Below are 19478 nucleotides of genomic sequence, written 5' to 3'. Positions count from 1 at the left end.
CACTGATCAGGAAAAGTCTTAGAACTCCATATGTGGTTGAAAATGTACGGAAGATAATTTATTGCATTTAGTGGAAGCTGTTTTAGAAATTCATAAGGGGCCGTATCTGGGCCAGGACTATATTTGCCACATTTGTCAAGTTCAATAATTATTTCCTGTAGTTGAAAATCATCGTTTAGATTATAGTTGGGGTCAGAGATGGCTTTTCTTAGATCAATGGTTTCACTAGATGGAGTTTTTTTATTTATTTACAATTTACTTTACGTCGCACCGACACAGACAGGTCTTATGGCGACGATGGGACAGGAAGGGGCTGGGAGTGGGAAGGAAGTGGCTGTGCCCTTAAGGTACAGCCCCAGCATTTGCCTGGTGTGAAAATGGGAAACCACGGAAAACCAGGGCTGCCAACAGGGGGGTTCGAACCCACTATCTGCCGAATTTCGGGATCATAATTGTCACCAGAGATCTCGGCAAATGTATCAGCTAATTTATCAACGATGTTTTGAGGCTTGTTTATCAATCGAGTTTCTGAGGGAAGTAATGTAGAAATTATTATATCTGCCATTTATTCTTGGAAGTTTATTCCACATTTCATTTTGTGGGATTTGGGAACTTAGCGAGGAGACAAATGATAGCCATAAATTTTTTGCTGAGTTATTTCTTTTCGAGCGATTGCTCTACATTTCTGAAATTGGGCTTTATTTTCAGGTGTGGGTTTTCTTTTGTAGAAGTAGAAAGCGTGATTCTTATTCTTAATAGCCTCCTTACAAGTGCCGTTCCACCAAGGTACTGTTTTCTTGAACGAATCTGAGATTACTTTAGGAACACTCATGTCCGCAGATTTAAAGAGAAATCTGTGAAATCTTGAACTATGGTATTTATGTGCTTAGAAGGGAAATCATTTGGAAGGGTTGTCATTTAAGTGATTGACTGTCTGCCTAAATTTCGTCCAAACTGCTTTATTTAAGTTCCATTTAGAGTTGACGAAAGAATTTTCATTATTGATTAGTATCGGGAAGTGGTAGCTATTTCCTTGGAGTATTGAATAAACAGACCAGTTGAAAAGGGTCTCTATGTCCGGCGTGCAGATGGTTACGTCTATGCTACTACAGGTGCCGTATGCTATGTCAAAGCGAGTCGGAGCAGTAGAGTTCATTAGAATTAAATAAAATTCATCAAGTATCTTTTCTATCTCTTTTCCTCTTACATCAGAACTGTGACTACCCCGTAACGTGTTGTGGCTGATGAAGTCAGTCACTAAGATGAATGGTTTAGGTAGTTGGTGGATAAGGTTTTGTAGATCGTCACCTTGAAACAAATAACTGTTTGGAATATAAACATTGCAGATGCACAGAGAAGGTGGTAGATAGACTGAAATTACTACAGCTTCCAAATTAGTGTTTACAGTAATTTCTTCGCCATAGATATTGTTTTTGATATAAGTAGCTACTCCTCCACTCGCATGGTTCACATTAGTTCTATTTTTGTGGTAGACACTGTAGAGTCTTAGATTGGCAGCAAAGTCGTTCTGAAAGTTTGTTTGCTGGAGACAGATAACAGATGGCTGGTGTTTATTTATTAGGAGTTGTAGATACTCTAACTGTGATCGATAACTATTAAGATACCATTGGAGTGATGTCATAATAATGCTTAAAAGAAGAACGAGATTTATCTCCATTATTATACTGGGGAAGAATTGTCGTCACTGGAACAGTCTGGCGTTACATTGATATGCGTTGGATCTTCACTTTGACTGGCGGATTTCAGTAGTTTTTTTACTATTCGAGTGCTTTTGTTTTTTATGCTTTTGTCGGTATAGTAAGGATAGAGATTTTGTAGGGCTTTAGCAAGACCCTCTATGTCTTGTGTGTAGCTGGAACCAATTGCTGATACGTCCTTGGCGCCCACTGTATTTTCAAAGGATTGGAGCTGTAGGTAGCTGAGGGGGAATGGTCATGGGTCGGCTTCCAGAACTTGCTTTACTGGCAGGAGCATATCACTTATGGATTTTTGCGGGTCTTTCTTGGGTTTCTTGGAAGTGTGATTGATCTTTAGGTTTTCGATTTCTTCAGGAGAGACCCGTATGGATTTGTTGCTATCAGGAGTATTTGGATTAGTTGTTCCACTACTAGCTAGTGAAATTGGCCTTTTACATCCAGAAAAATTCACTATTGTAGGGGTGGAGTGTGTTTTTACAGGTGCAGCAATATTTCTCTCAATTTGAATTCCAGAGAAAGGAGGAAAATTACAGACTTGGCTATGTGCTAACTCAGGGTTGGTCAGTGAAGTGGCTCTTTGAATAGGCCTCTTTTGGGAGGGAGCTAGAAATACCGATGACAGTTTTGGCGTTTTCGATCTCTGACTTTTGTGAATTCTTTTCGAGTTGAGGAAAATGATTGGAGGAGGATTCATCTTTTGGAAGTGTAACGCTATTAGGACAATCTTTGGCCAGATGTCCTTCGGTATGGCAAAGAAAACAGGTGGGTGAGTCGGATGATTGGTAAATCCAGTAGTTGGTACTAACTTCAATATGGAGGGATTCGGGGAGTTTATCAAAGTCTTCATTTTGAATGTACATTTGTCTTCGGAAGCTTAAAATGTGGGAGAATGCTGGAATTGACAAGCCTGCTCTAACAGAGGTATTCCTAGATATGATTTTCACACCGAGTTTTAACAATTCCTCTTCTATAACAGTTTGGGATCACAGGACAGACGTTTGATAATATAATACGCTTCCTTTTGGTTAGAAGGGGTCGTATTTCCAGTAATACATTGTTTATTAAAATCCTGGAGTTTAATATCAGATCTTCAATAGTTTTCTTACTAGAAAGAAAGATGCATATCCTTCCGTTCGATATACGTGAAACAAACCGAATGTTGTTAGGGTTTGTAAGTTCCCCTATAGCTAGCACATAATCCTTGAGACTGATCCCATTATGAGATTCGATTACAATAGCTTGTTCTTTGGAGGGGTACGACTGTATTGCAGCAGAATAGCTTAACCTTGAATTACGTTCGTTACTAGTTGTGACAGTTGTCATTTGATTACCTGATGAACTGTTAGGATGGAGAGTAATTTATGGTGTTATTATTCGTTGGCTTACTCGTATCTGTTGAGTTAAAATATCAGTGATTTCTTCATTCATTGAATTTGATATATGCCGACCTCTTTCAACCGAGATGGGCATTTGAGTGGGTCAACAAAGGGTTTTAGGTTATTTGTATAGTTTTTCACTTCTCACAAAGACCACGGATATAATATCAGGGATCCTACTTACAAGAATGTAGTAGGTGATCCAAATATTTACTTCTGATAACTCATACACTAATGTAACGATTACGAACCTCTATTATATAGCAAAACTTGAGCAAGAGAATTACTCGCGAATATCAGTCACTGCCTTCTTGAGCGTCCAGATAAGTGTTATCTACCGGAACCTAGCATCATCGAGCTAGAGGAATGAACCCGTTATATTCCTCGATCACCGGGCGAGTTGGCCGTGCGGTTAGGGGCGCGCAGCTGTGAACTTGCATTCGGGAGATAGTGGGTTCGAGCCCCACTGTCGGCAGCCCTGATGGTTTTCCGCGGTTTCCCATTTTCACACCAGGCAAATGGTGGGGCTGTAACTTCCTTCTGACTCCTAGACCTTCCGTGTCCCATTGTCGCCATAAGATCTGCCTGTGTCGGTGCGACGTAAAAGCCAACTGTATACAAGCTTCGACCCTGCCAGGAATCGAACCTCAGACCCTCTGACCACTTAGCCAACACGCCGGTCTGAAGGAAAATTTTGTGGAAATACTGGACGTTATTTTTAGGTGTGGGACCGCGTTTCAAAAGCTCTCCCTGCTTCTAAAGTGTACACATTTTCCAAGAATATATTCTGATGTAGCGACTATGGCGCTCCAAGGATCTTTACAAATGATCAGGAGCCTCCTTTACAGTCCTCGGTAAGATCGTGGTATACTTTGCCCATCATCGAAAAAACTGAAATTAATTAATTCATTAATTAACTCAGAATCAGAAACAGCGTAGCGCCGAATTACACAGATCCGCAATGAATATCTTATGTACAAAAGTTACAAGAATTAATCTAAAATAGGACAAATACTGTACTCATATTTCAAACGGACACAAATATAAACAAACTATACCTCATGCAACCAACGACAACCTTGCTTTGACGGTACAGACAAGTGATTTTGAAGAAGCAGAACAGATGCTTGCAGGAGCTCTAGGAAGATTTTCTGACTACTACAACAGACTGAAGCCAAACTCACAAAAGACTCAGGTCAGTGCTTTCCACAGACAGGCAGGAAGAAAACTGAAAGTAACTTGGGAAGGCGCTGAACAGGAGCATTGTTTTATACACCCAAATACCTTGGAATTACCTTAGACAGGTCACTCACCTACCGACGGCATTATGGAAAACTCAAACACAATGTGTCAAGCCGTAGCGTCATCATTCGGAAACTTCTTAGTAGTAACTGGACTACCGTACTTATGCCATGGCACTTTGCTTCTCCACCGGTGAATATGCCTGCCCAGTGTGGTATAAATCCGCTCATGCAAAGCAAGTAGATGTGGCCCTTAATGAAACTGCGATACTAATTACTGGATGTCTGAAGCCAACTCCAGTTGACAAACTGTACTGTATGGCAGGAATTGCTCCTCCTGATATACGCCGGGAAGTAGCCGCAAATGCCGAAAGGAAAAATGTTGAAGAAATTGAGCTACATCCACTACACAGACACACACTGCCGAAGGCTAGATTGAAATCTCGGAGGAGCTTCCGACAGTCAATATCTCCACTAAAAACATCTCCAAAGAAAGCCAGAGAAAAATTGTGGGCAGCCAGAACAAGTCATCTTCAAACATGGACAAAACCAGCTAAATGCTTACCAACCGGACACAACTTGGACTGGATCACAATGGAGATCACTGAAAAGGTTGAGAACGGGTGTTGGAAAGTCTAAGGACAACCTAGTGAAATGGAGATATTTAGATGTATCACCACTATGTGAATCCGGAAAGGTGCAGACTACGAAGCATCTGTGTCAGTGCTCGCGTTGCCCTGATTCTTGCAGTGAGGAGGATTTGCTCAAGGCACAAGAAAATGCAAAACCAGTTGCTCGTTTCTGGGTAAAGACGATTTTATACCATTTTAGTATATACTGTATATGTATAAATTCCTTATGTATCATTGTTACTAAATTGTAATGTAACAAAAAAAGTTCTATTGTATGCTTCTGACTCAAGTAAATAAATAATATTGTAACTTACAGCTGTATTTGACATATGTACATAATTAAGCACTATGCCTTCGCTGGCGAGATGTAGTGTTTACAGTGCGCTATGTCTTCTGGTACGGGCTAGAATAAATTTGTTACTTTCATTGATCTGCTCATTTTTGGCTTTGACAATATGAAAGTGACCAAGGTATGAGCGATGCTAGTAATGCCGTTCCTTATGCAGCTAGACTCTGTTATGAATGGTGTGAAAATATCGCTCATGCATGCATTTCAGTGGGCTTGGCAAACTGATATGTAATAGCAACTTCTAGCTCGGTGGGGAAAGCAACGGGGAAACTACCTCACACCTCATTTCCCTAATATTCCTCGTCAGTGATGCCTAAGGCTAGCATTATAGCTGTTCCCAGAGCTATGATGATCAAACCAGCCTTCGGGCTTAATACCCAACAAACAAACATACATACATACATACATACATACAACTAAGCACGCTTCTTCGATTGCCCAAAAGCTACAGGGAAGACTTGCAAAAACTCTGTCTTCCCCTTAAATATAAGCATTATGGTTATAATCACCTGCAAAGTGTTCAAGGGAAAATATCGTATATTGTTTTAGTTAATGTTAATAAGGTAGAGATATACTTGTAAATTTTTGTTAGGTACGACTTACAAATGTGCAAATTGTGCCTAAGTTTGTGTCAGGAATTTGAAAATGAAATTTGATTTATTGCATCCGTGTTGATGAACTACTGGAGAAGGAAGGTGAGTAGAGTTTGGTAGTGAGGAACAAATAAGCGATTTGACGTCCACTAGCAGTCAGTAATGAGGTGATGAGTCGAAGTAAAATGTGTGACTGCTTGGAAATGCTACTCTTCTAGCAATAAGAAACATGCCCGCTGTTAACTAGTACGGTGCTCAATCAGACTGCATATAAGGAGACTAACAAGCCTAACTTCTCTCTCTGTCCGTATGACCTTCACAAGACACTCCCCCACATTACTTCTTCCTTCTGTATGTGCGTGTTTGCTACGTTTAAGTAATCGCTAATCCACTTAAGGTCTACAGCATTTTCCCATTCATAGTTCCAGAGCCCAGTAAAATGCTCCACCACATCAATAAGAGACGAGGCATGGCACAGGCTAACCCTAAACAGAAGGCTAACTTGAAAATAGAATCAAGAGAGAAAAAACAACAAACCAGAACGATTCCTAGTTGGGTACCGTACCGGGCGAGTTGGCCGTGCGGTTAGGAGCGCTCAGCTGTGAGCTCGCATCCGGGAGATAGTGGGTTCGAACCCCACTGTCGGCAGCCCTGAAGATGGTTTTCCGTCGTTTCCCATTTTCATAGCAGGCAAATGCTGGGGCTGTACCTTAATTAAGGCCACGGCCGCTTCCTTCCCATTCCTAGGCCTTTCCTGTCCCATCGTCGCCATAAACCTATCTGTGTCGGTGCTAGTGATGGGACATTCGATTCATTTTACTGAATCGATTCATTTGATTCCGTTCACGTTATTGAATTGATACAGTGATCCGATTCACGGCTCATTGGTCACCGCTCCTACTGCATCTGTGTAGTATGTGCTGGTAAGACAGCAGCAACAGCATTCAGTGCTCGTAGCTGCCATCTGGTCTTCATACTATGAACTCCTTTCTTAGAAAAAATGCTAGTTACTCTAATACATCGAAGGTTTCCGGCGACGCACGGTGGGAAAGGTTAGGATTAGGAAGGTGGCAGCCATGGCCTGAATTAAGGTACAGTCGCAGCATTTCCTGGTGTGAAAATGGGGAACAACGGAAAACCATCTTAACGGCTGCCGACGGTGGGATTCGAACCCACCATCCCCCGAATGCAAGCGCATAGCCACGCGATATTAACCGCACGACAACTCGCTCATTCATTTTTGAAAATATGTATATTTCTATCAGCTGAGGATTTTTTTAAATCGTCATGTTTTGTATAGGCTACCCGAGATGTACAGTAGCCCGCTGATTTTCTGATTCAACATACTGTTATTGCGTCTGTCCACATATGATTGAAGTCTTGTGCAACGATGTGACATATGAACTGAGAGAATACTGAGCCGTTCTTCCCAATATAAAACAGGTACTTTTGAGTGGTCATGAGCATGACTCACAGTCATAGGGCAGGCTAGAGTCGAGTTTAATTGTCAAAAGTCAACTAAGTTATAATACTAAGATTCATTAAACTAATAAATAGTATAACCTAATAGCCTACCTACTTACTAGCTACTTCAGAATTATGTTGTGACTACCCTTTTAACACTGCAAATAAATCCATCTATTATTTAAACCTCCCTGTAAGAAGAGGACAGTGAATGCAAATGGGTATTATTTTCAAATGAGCTGAGCTCGAGAGTCCATTATAGCATACGATTCTTTCAGTGTAGCATGGCTCACTGTATGTCTCGCTGCAGTGAGCCTATAAGGAGCCGTGTGTATCTTGTATCTCACTGAGCCGGCTCGTTCACGATTCTTTCGGTGTGCCATGATTCACTGTCTCGCTGCAGCGGAAGCTCCGGCTCTCCGCGTGTCCAGTGAGCCGATAAGGAGCCGTGTGTATCATGTGTCTCACTGAGCCGCACTCGTTCACGATTCTTTCTGTGTGCCATGATTCACCGTCTCGCTGCAGCGGAAGCTCGGCTCCCCGTCAAAGTCCAGTGAGTGCGCCACTCAGCACTGTCCGCTGGGAGTAAGCTGAATCGTGTGCCGTGAGCTCGCCGTTCCTTTGAATCGATTCACTCGGACACTTGAATGAATCGATACACTGCTTCGAATCATGCATTCAGTAGCCAACACTTAGTCGGTGCGACGTAAAGCAAATAGAAAAAAAAAAAAAAAAAAAAAGTTGGATACCGAAGAAAATAAGAGACTCTGCCGCAGAGGGTAAGAGAACCAAGGCTTTTAATGATTTTCTGACAACAGGCGAAAGCCTCGTAGGTCCTTCACAGTTGCTTGCTGACTGACCATTGTATAGAGCCCTGCACGGATGCGGAAATCCGCGAATGTAAGGTCAATACGTCGGTAGTTGTCGCTAGGAGAAATCCCTCATAAACCTGTGACTGTAGGGGTCCTGGTGCCAGGTGTCAGGCATAATTTACACTTAAGAAAATGGAAATTGCAACACCATGAAGGCATTGGTCGTTTGTGTTGAATTTCAAGATATGGAACGACACCATGCAGATATGTAAACGATCAAAGTTTCAGACCCATTGGATTGTTGCTACAGGTCTCCCCACGTGATTGGTCGCGGAGGAATCAACTCTAGTACACGGACTCTGGTGCAGCGTAGTTGACTTGCAGTCTGTGCAGTGAAGTGTTCCCCGTCAAACAACTCTATCAACAACTGTCGCCGTTTGAGAGGGCTCGGATAATTGGGCTGTGTGAGGCTGGATTATCGCTAAGGACTGTCGCTGCACGTGTTGGCCGACAGACATCTACGGTACAACGTGTATGGCAGCAGAGGTCAAATGAAGGTACCCACACTCGTAGACCTGGCACAGGCCCAGCGCGGCAGACAACTGTGAGAGAGGATCGCCGTATCATTCGGATGGCCCGGATGGAATCCCATGCAACAGCGGCGCAAATTCGAGCAGCGGTGGCACCCCACGTTACACAACAAACAGTTGGTAATCGCCTGCGTGCAGCTGGCTTACGAGCCCGTGTCCCTGCAGAAGGTATTCCACTGACCCCACAACAGCGACGTGTAAGGCTGGCCTGGTGTCGAGAAAGATCGACGTGGGTCGACGAATGGCATGGGGTCGTCTTTAGTGACGAATCGCGCTTCTGTCTTGCCCGCAGTGATTGCCGGAATCGTGTGCGCCGACGTACCGGGGAGAGGGGCCACCCAGATCTTATTGTCGAGAGGCACACATGGCCAACACCAAGCATTATGGTCTGGGGAGCTATTGACTTTAACGTGAAATTACAATTAGTGCTTGTTGAGGGCACTATGACTGCTCGACAGTACGTTGATAGGGTACTCAATCCAGTGGTTGTCCCTATGATGGCGAACATTGCTAATGGGATGTTTCAGCAGGACAATGCCCGGGTTCACACTGCACGCATCTCCAGGGAAGCTCTCCACGACATCACAACCTTAGAATGGCCCGCCAGATTTCCGGACCTCAGTCCTATTAAGCATGTGTGGGACATGATGGGTCAACAACCGGCCAACCGTTCTCAGCCACCCACAACTCTGGAACAACTGACCCGTGCAGTGCAGCAAGCATGGGCCACAATTCCCCAGAAAGCGATCCAGGGCCTTATTGACTCCATGCCTCGACGAATTCATCAATGTATTGCAGCTCGTGATGGGCACATCCTGTATTGATTGTTGTCCAAACTTGCGGTCAGAGGGACCTGAAAGTATAATCATCGAAGAACAACCGAACACTCGTCCTGCATGTTCAATTGCAGCAATGTAGCACCACTCCTGGGTGTTGCAATTTCCATTTTCTTCAGTGTATTATGTTAACAGAACTATCCGTTTCAATACCTTGGGTGTAATATACTGTAGTTGAATACGTACAATATCCGCGGATAAACATTCGCGGATGCGGATGAAGGAAGTGCGGATGGGGATAATATTTTGTATATCCGCGCAGGGCTGTAACTATTGAAAGGTGTAACAGGCATAATGAAGACTTGTGTAAAATCCCCATATAAATAAATACTACATAAATGTGAAAATTAAAGACTCCACAGGCAGTCGGGATTGGAAAAGAACCACTTAGATCGTAAGCGAGGAACCGAGAACAAGGAAGTGACAGTAGCTCGGCGCCTGGTGGTCGTCAATCTATGGACTTTTCGTAAACGTCGGACGCAACAGGCAGGTGCTGACGAACTGGTCCGTTCTCTACAAACAATTCGGCATTTACAACACTACTTCAATACGGCTTTTATGACAGTAATGACCATAACGAGCGAGCCTGAAACAGTACGTCTGCTCCATAGATGCATTGTCGAATCTCTAACAAAGCAATGGAGACTCTTGTAGGTTAACTTAAGTTCTTTGTCCGAGTACTTCACCACTCTGTATGGCCTACGGCTTATTCTTAGGCGCTGGAAGCAATTTTCTGGGTCTTTCCTTCCTCGCAACATTCAACAACCTTCATGATAATATTCCCCTTCACCGCTACGAAGCACAACGTTACAAGCAACAAGCATTAATAGCTTCATTTTTATTAAAACCCCGTACTGACTTAAAATCAAGTAGCGAATATTTAAGAATAAACTTAAATATTATATTTAAGCGGTCCGCCTATTCAATACATATATAATGTATTACATCTATAGGACATGTTTCTTCCCCTAAGGACGTCATCAACTGATCACTTACGCTCACTAAACGAAGACAGAATGTTTTCGCCAATGGAGCACGGCTTCTCTGCCGCACGACCCCTTGAACCGCGTGACAGACAGAAGCTGCACCATTTAATTTGAGAAAGCGACGCACACTTGTGTGCGATTCACAGCGCCCACTCACCCTCTCGCCTTTTCTTTACTTTTAGCAGCAACCAAGTACAAACCATACACAACTACGTTTCAATTTGAAACCCGTACACTAGCGCTGCAAACGAGTCTATCTTATTTTGAACGTCTTCGATTGGCATCGAACGTGAACAGATTTTAAAAAATGACAAAACAAAAAGAAACCGCTTTTCCCTTTGCAAAAATAAAATTAATGTAAATACGTCTCTCGGTCATGGGCATCCATCAACGGTACTGTATAACATAGCCTGCACGGCTGCAAGGGTTACACTTCCATCACACATTTTGTGACGGTAACTTCCGTAACGCGAATTTTCAACCGACCTCCAGCCATAAGACAACAACACAACAGTTTATATTTTCTCCCGATTTCTTGTAGTATCTCCATTTCGATATCTGACATCTTAGCACGCGATTATATTCTTTCTCCGCTCAACAATTACATTATTATTATTATTATTATTATTATTATTATTATTATTATTATTGCTAGTTGTTTTACGTCGCACCGACACAGATAGCTCTTACGGCGACGACGGGACAGGAAAGGGCTAGGAGTGGAAAGGAAGCGGCCGTGGCCTTAATTAAGGTACAGTACCAGCATTTGCCTGGTGTGAAAATGGGAAACCACGGAAAACCATTTTCAGGGCTGCCGACAGTGGGGTTCGAACCTACTATCTCCCGAATACTGGATACTGGCCGCACTTAAGCGACTGCAGCTATCGAGCTCGGTATTATTATTATTATTATTATTATTATTATTATTATTAGCAAATACATCGCAATTGGGAAATATCCCGGTGGCAATGGCCACTTACAGCAATGTGATAGTAAAGTTAAAACATAATTACCCAACAACAACAACAACAACAACAACAAAACTACAACAATCATTTCCATGGAAAGAAAATACGACAAGGAAACTACTAGTTTAACATTCTAAATCCAACATCATCATATACAAATTCACAAACCAAGCTTGCCACCAGCGTAGTGCGCACCTCCCTTTTATCGCTCGTACGGCATCCAATACCATTCTCGTGTTCTCTCATTTCATGAGAAGTAACTCCTTTTGGTACGATTAATGGTACCCATCCTGTAATACGCGTGTGACTGAGATATTCCCATTATCGTCCACTGCGTTCAGTAAACAAACTCCTAACGGATTCCATCGATCCAGAGATGAGTTATACTGCATAACGTTTCCAGCAATATGTCCGCTATCCTGTGATTACTGATGATGATGTTTGTTGTTTAAAGAGGCCTAACATCTAAGGTCATCGGCCCCCTGTGATTACTGGTTATACAATAAAATTACTCTCATTCAATAACATTTCTTAAACCTGCGAACCTGCGTTTTCTATTTCAAGCTCCATATTTTCAGTACAGACTGTTATACCAGACTGCAATTATCCTTCAAAACAAAGTGAAAATAATAAGATTTTCTATGGAGGGAGGCGTTCAGATGGGTCCATGTCAGCCAAGCCGGAAATTCCGACTCCTAAGTAAACGCGATATTCCAACTCGTCCTGTATGTTCCACGCCTGTCTTGGTAATCAGTTCAGTATAAAACGCGAATAGGATAACCATTTTAATGAGCATTTATTTATTTATTTATTTATTTATTTATTTATTTATTTATTTATCGTATGGCGTTTAGTGTCGCAAGTGTCCGAGGCCATGTTATATTTTATGGTGAAAATTGCTTTCATCATAAAAATGGAGTAAAATTGGGAAAGGGATAAAAGAGGTGGTGTAAGAAGGCGGTTCAAAGAGTCAAAGCCATAGAAAGTACAGGACAGGAGAAAATACTTGACTTATTTCCTGTGGCTCCTTCAGGAGTATAGGGCTTCGATGAATTTTCGCCAGCGGACTCTGCTGCGGGCCATCCGACGTAAAGAGAACATAAGTACTGTACAATTCTGTAAAATAATGACAGAAATGTTAACTAAAAGGGAAATGAGAGGCATAATTTAGTGGCTGATGGGAATATAAGACGAGAAAATAAGGAGAATCAATACAATAAAGGTATAGAAAAACAACGCCTACTAAAAGACTGTAGAGAAAATGTACAGACAGCTAGAACTGAGAATGAAGCTCCAACTTGAATGGAAGAAACCCGGGGAGAACAGTAAACCGTGATATCACAGGAATGCGAGCAGTTTAGTTAAAGTCTAGGAAATGTCTCTAAAGCCCACGAAGTATTTATGAATGGTACATTGTGTGGAATTAAAGATACCGACAGGGAGTGAAGAGACTGCAAACTGCCCCGGTCTCCACCCCTGTGAGGTCATCGCCCTCTACAGCTGATAGTCGGACAGTCTGGGGTCCTTCACGCGCTGGCCTTGTTTATTTTCATCGAGTATGTGTTTTTTTTTTATTCTGTTATTAAAATGGGAGGGCGTTACCCGGGCATTCCATTGGTTGCTACAGCTCAGTGCCCGCGCCTCTCATTGGCCAGTACCTTGACCGTACTACACAAGGCCATAAACAAGGCACGCATGTCTACTAGCCCTTGGTTCAAAACCGGTCAGCTGATGGAATGTGAAGTTTTCTCATGATTGTGGAGCCCAGACTTATTAGGATACAACAAAACAGATCCCAAATCGCCATTACAGTTTCTTCTCATAGGTGTGGCTCTCTGCCCGGCTCCTAGGTTCAGAGGGTCTCGGCTTTCATTCCCGGCCTGACTCGGGGACAGGATGTAAAACAAGGCAGTATGTTCTCCCGGGATGTACTGATCTCTTCTTCAGGTCAAACTTCGCCACCGCCACCTCTAGGCACCATGTGCATACAGTAAGTTTATTTGATCGCTTATTATTATTATTATTATTATTATTATTATTATTATTATTATTATTATTATTATTATTATTATTGTACCGGCAGGTACACCTCAACCCCGCACATTTAAAAGAAGCGCGTTAAGGAACTATATCAAACAAAACGTGAAACAGCTACTGCATGAAGTTGGGACATTAACCAGAAGTTGTCACTCATAAATAACAGAGTAATGTCTTATTTTAAAGTTTCCTAAACTGACTGGATTTATTTGTTTTGGTGTACAGCAAGTAGTCTGAACTTTTCGCCATAGATGTCCTTAAAAAACTGAGGTCATGCATTGTGGTGCAAGAAGTTTTGTGTTTATAGGTTTTCATTGATAAATCAAATTATTTATTTTGATATTTCAAGGTTTGCAACACTTCCTCCTCGTCCCGCCAGCTTTTGAATCTGGCCAATTAGAAATTTTTGTATTTATCTTTCAGCCTATCACAGGCTTCTTGTAGCTTTTTATTCGGCTAATAAAAATGAGAGGGTGTGTCCGGACTCAGTCCAGAACCTTCTAGAAACCTCCCCTCGGATATATAAGTTGCGGCTTTTTCAAGCTACCTTGTCTTACTGAACGTCGAATTACTGAGTGTGTGTGTTAAGACAGGAGGCGGGGCGCCTCATTCTTCGGCAGGCAGAACAATAGGCCAGGTAATGGCCACTAGTTTTCTATCTCCGTAGCTACCTCCGCAAACTTATCCGAGGGGAAGGTGCTAATCTAACTATGTAACCACAGGCTTTCTAAAATGAAAACTTTCTTTCGGCTAATGTAAAATTCCATAGTCTTAAACTGTAAATTGGGGAGTAACAGCTTGACAACCATTCTCTTAACACTAATGGTGGCAGTGATTGGGGAGTAACAGGTTGACAGTCATCCTCTCTTAACACTAATAGTGGCACCGAGCTCGATAGCTGCAGTCGCTTAAGTGCGGCCAGTATTCGGGAGATAGTAGGTTCGAACCCCACTGTCGGCAGCCCTGAAAATGGTTTTCCGTGGTTTCCCATTTTCACACCAGGCAAATGATGGGGCTGTACCTTAATTAAGGCTACGGCCGCTTCCTTGCTACTCCTAGACCTTTCCTGTCCCATCGTCGCCGTAAGACATCTGTGTCGGTGCGACGTAAAACAACTAGCAAAAAAAACTAATAGTGGTGGTGATTAGGGCGTAACAGCTTGACAGTGATCCTCTCTTAACACTAATAGTGGTGGTGATTTGGGAGTAACAGCTTGACAGTCATCCTGTCTTAACACTTAACTAACCGGACGAGGAAGAAGGGGTATCGACAAATTACACGTGAAGGGCACGGAGAGCTCGCGTACTAATATACACGGAGTGAGAAACGGAGCTCGAATAGGAAAGTGATTAAGCAGCTCTGTGGTCGCCAGTCTACCGCTCCCACTCACACCGTGCGAACAGGCGCTTCAGTTTCACTTGAAAAATGTAACTGTCTGATATGAAAACGGCGTCCTCTAATCTTCAGAACAACAGAGATGTCTATCGTTTATCAAGCTTGTAGTGGATTTTAAATATGAACTTCGATTTAAAGTATGTTGGTTGTTCGGCTTTTATTTTTCTAGAACTGGTTCTCCAAAACAAGTCACGTCATGCCGTTGTGTCCATTGACCAGGCAAGTTCAAGGCAGCGGGACCACCGCCCACGCGCGTTCAGGTGGTTGGCTTCTCGGGGGCGAGTGGCTTCAACTGATTAGCAAGCAGTGGAGAGATTGGCAGCCAACCTTTAGGTCAATATCATTCTGCTTTTCGTCAGTTGGAACAGTACGGAGATTGGCAGACACACCCTCGAACGAGGTTCCTTATTTATTGTCAACAAAAAAAAGCGTTATTACGTCCACGGTAACTGCAGTGTGTCTCTTCTTTATCTATGTTCGGATTTTAAACACTGTTGATGTGCAGTAATAGTTGTGTTCTTGTGGTAGACATAAAACAGGAAAGTGTGCGAGATATCGAGCAACTGCCGTGTTATAGGGGACCAGGAGTTTGATGACCTATACATGTTTAAAAATATATAATGGCGGCAAAAATCCAATAAAATGATCCGAAAACTATAAAAAAATAACGTACATTTTAAATGAAATTTTGCAATCAATTTACTGTTGACAATTTTAACGCACAATCAAATGCAAACTGACTGCGTCATTCTATGCTAACATAAATTTGATGGGTATCTAATCTATTTTCCTACTTTGATGAAGATGCACAAAAAATACCGGTTAACCTTTCATCCCATCGTTAAAACTATGAATTCAGTTTTTCTCTCAAGAATTTATTTTTTGTTGGGGACACCTGAAGGAAAAAAGAAAATTGTCGAAAGTTAATCGAATGCATTATTGTATTAGAGCATACGTGAACAATGCGCACTTAAAATGTGACCTACAGTCTTACCTCATTCCGCATTTGCAGATTCTCCCGGGAAAAAGTACGACGGTTGTCAGCCAGCACATTCTTCTAGCTTGAGATGCGATGGGAAGTAAGGGGTGAAGAAGATTTCTTTAGCCCCAAATTGTGAAGATTCTAAAGTGTCCGCATTCATCCTCGCTGAAAGTTGCGATAATATACAATGCTTCAAAATCCTCAAACATGTAAGAAAATGACTCAGAAATTATAAAATAGTCTAACAAATTCCATAAAATGACCAAATAATGTATAATGTTAGAATATGACCCAATAAATGAGCATTTCTACAATGTGGGAATTATGATCAGGTAGCAATGTCTGTTGTCATCAAAACCCTAGCCCTGTGTGCACTAGAAGGCGACCGCTTGTAGCTGCATAAGAAATACTCGTCCTTTCGCTGCTAAAGAGCTACACGTGCTGCGGAATCAGCTGGAACACGTGTGCGTTTGTTGCTGTATGTGCAGACGTCACTGAGACCCCAACTAATTTCGGTAGTGATTTTCGTGGCAAACGTTGAAGTTTTGCGCAAATTTCGTCTAATTTTCCTTGTGTTAACACATGTGTGTGAACTCAAACTTATTCACCAGATCGTGAATTGAAGTTGTGGGCCGAGCGCGAGCGGTCATATTTTGTGTTGTTTCAGTCATCAGTACATAGACTATTTAATGCAGCTTTCCGTGCCAACCTATCCTGTGCTAACTTTTTAATTTCAACACAACTGCTGCATCCTACATCTGCTCTAATCTGCTTGTCATATTCATACTATGGTCTACCCCTACCGTTCTTACCCCATACACTGCCTTCAAAAACTGACTGCACAAGTCCTGGGCGTCCTAAGATGTGTCCTGTCATTCTATCTCTTCTTCTCGTAAAATTTAGCCACAACGATCTCCCCTCACCAATTCGATTCAGTTTCTCTTCATTCGTAATTCGATCTATCCATCTCACCTTCAGCATTCTTCTGTAACACCACGTTTCAAAAGCTTTTATTCTCTTTCTTTGCGAGCTAGTTGTCGTCCATGTTTCACTTCGATACAATGCCACGCTCCGGACAAAAGTCTTGAAAAACATATTTCTAATTCCTATATTCATGTTCGAAGTGAGGAAATTTCTTTTCTTAAGAAAGCTCTTCCTTGCTTGTGCTAGCCTGCGTTTTGTGTCCTCCTTATTTCTGCCATCGTTAATTTTTTACTACCCAAGCAACAGTATTCATCCATTTCCTTAAGACTTCCTTTCCTAATCTAATATTTCCTGCATCACGTGACTTAATACGACTGCACTCCATTACGTTTGTTTTGGACTTATTTATTTTCATCCTGTACTCCCCATCCAAGGCTCCGCCCATACCATTCAGCAACTTCTCCAGATCTTCTTCTGTCTCAGATAAAATAGCATCATCGGCAAATCTGAGGGTTCTGATTTCCTCTCCTTGAATTGTGATTTCCTTCTTTGATTTCCTTTACTGCCTGTTCAATATAAACATTGAAAAGGATTAGGGGGGGGGGGAGCAAACTGCAGCCTTGCCTCGCCCCTTTCTGGATTACTGCTTCGTTATTAAAGGCCTCGATTCTTATTACTGCAGACTGCTTTTTATATAGATTGTAGTAAATTCTTCTCGCTCGGTACCTGATCCCGATCACCTTCAGAATCTCAAATAGCTTGGTTCAATGAACATTATCGAATGCCTTTCCTAGATCTATGAACGCCATGTACGTGGGCTTGCCCTTCTTAATTCGATCCTCTAAGATCAGACGTAAAGTCAGGATTGCTTCACGTGTTCCTACATTTCTTCTGAAGCCACATTGATCTTCCAACTCAGTTTCAGCTTCCATTCCATTCTTCTGTAAATAACACGTGTTACGATTTTGCAGACGTGAGATACTAAACTAACGGTGTGGTAGTCTTCACACTTGTCAGCACCGGCTTTCTTGGGAATAGGTATAACAACAATATTCTGTCCAAAAATCGGATGGCACTACTTCTGTCTCGTACATCTTGCACACTAAATGGAATAACCTCGCCATGCTGGTTTCTCCTAAGGCAGTCAGTAATTCAGAGGGAATGTCATCAATTCCAGGTGCTTTGTTCCTATTTAAGTCTCTCAAAGCTCTGTCGAATTCTGACCTCAAAATTGGGTCACCCATTTCAACAGCATCAACAGCCTCTTCTTGTTCCAGAACTATATCATCTACGTCCGTACCTTGATACAACTGTTGGATATGGTCCTGCCATCATTCTGCCTTGTCTTCTTTCCCTAGAAGTGGTTTTCCCCCTGAGCTTTTAATACTCGTACCCGTAAATTTCCACTCTCCAACGGTTCCCTTGATGTTCCTGGATGCAGCATCTACCGTGCCTAGGACCATACCATTCTCAACTTCTCCTTCAGCCATTCTTCCTTAGGTGCCCTGCACTTCCCATCCGCTTCATTCTTTATTCGTCTGTATTCAATCAATCAAAACTGATCTGCATTTAGGGCAGTCGCCCCGGTGGCAGATGTTTTCCTAGCCTTTTCTTAAATGACTTCAAAGAAATTGGAAATTTGTTGAACATCCCCCTTGGTAAGTTATTCCAATCCCTAACTCCCCTTCCTATACATGAATATTTGGCCCAATTTGTCCTCTTGAATTCCAACTTTACCTTCATATTGTGATCTTTCCTACTTTTATAGACGCCACTCAAACTTATTCGTCTACTAATGTCATTACATGCCATCTCTCCGCTGACAGCTCGGAACATACCAATTAGTCGAGCAGCTCGTCTTCTTTCAATTCTTCCCAGCCCAAACTTTGCTACATTTCTGTAACGCTACTCTTTTGTCGGAAATTACCCAGAACAAATCGAGCTGTTTTTCTTTGGATTTTTTTCCAGTTCTTGAATCAGGTAATCCTGGTAAGGGTCCCATACATTGGAACCATACTCTAGTTGGGGTCTTACCAGAGACTTATATGCCCTCTCCTTTACATCCTTACTACAACACCTAAACATCCTCATAACCATGTGCAGAGATCTGTACCCTTTATTTACAATCCCATTTATGTGATTACCCCAATGAAGATCTTTCCTTATATTAACACCTTGATACTTACAATGATCCCCAAAAGGAACGTTCACCCCATCAACGCAGTAATTAAAACAGAACTTTTCCTATTTGTGAAACTCACAAACTGACTTTTAACCCCGTTTATCGACATACCATTGCCTGCTGTCCATCTCACAACATTATCAAGGTCACGTTGCATTTGCTCACAATCTTGTGACTTATTTATTACTCTATACAGAATAACATCATCTGCAAAAAGCCTTACCTCCGATTCCACTTCCTTACTCATATCATTTATACATATAAGAAAACATAAAGGTCCAATAATACTGCCCTGAGGAATTCCCCCCTCTTAATTATTACAGGGCCAGATAAAGTTTCGCCTATTCTAATTCTCTGAGATCTATTTTCTAGAAATATAGCAACCCATTCAGT

The 19478-nt window shown here is 42.1% G+C and overlaps 1 protein-coding gene across 3 annotated transcripts in view; it reads right to left on the bottom strand.

Annotated features, from left to right (window-relative positions):
• LOC136857479 (tRNA dimethylallyltransferase) overlaps positions 1-19478 on the bottom strand; it is a 1029479-nt gene that overhangs the window by 757186 nt on the left and 252815 nt on the right. The window contains exon 2 of one of the 3 annotated variants that reach the window (XM_067136154.2): positions 15992-16144. The exons of the other annotated variants lie outside the window; for them this stretch is intronic. Coding sequence (XP_066992255.2) covers positions 15992-16003 — 12 coding nt within the window. The 5' untranslated portion in view covers positions 16004-16144. The remainder of the gene's footprint in view (positions 1-15991; positions 16145-19478) is intronic. 3 annotated transcript variants of the gene reach the window in all.

The sequence above is a fragment of the Anabrus simplex genome, chromosome 1 (assembly GCF_040414725.1).
Source record: "Anabrus simplex isolate iqAnaSimp1 chromosome 1, ASM4041472v1, whole genome shotgun sequence".
NCBI classification, from domain to species: domain Eukaryota; kingdom Metazoa; phylum Arthropoda; class Insecta; order Orthoptera; family Tettigoniidae; genus Anabrus; species Anabrus simplex.
This window is presented reverse-complemented; position numbering and strand designations above follow the sequence as displayed.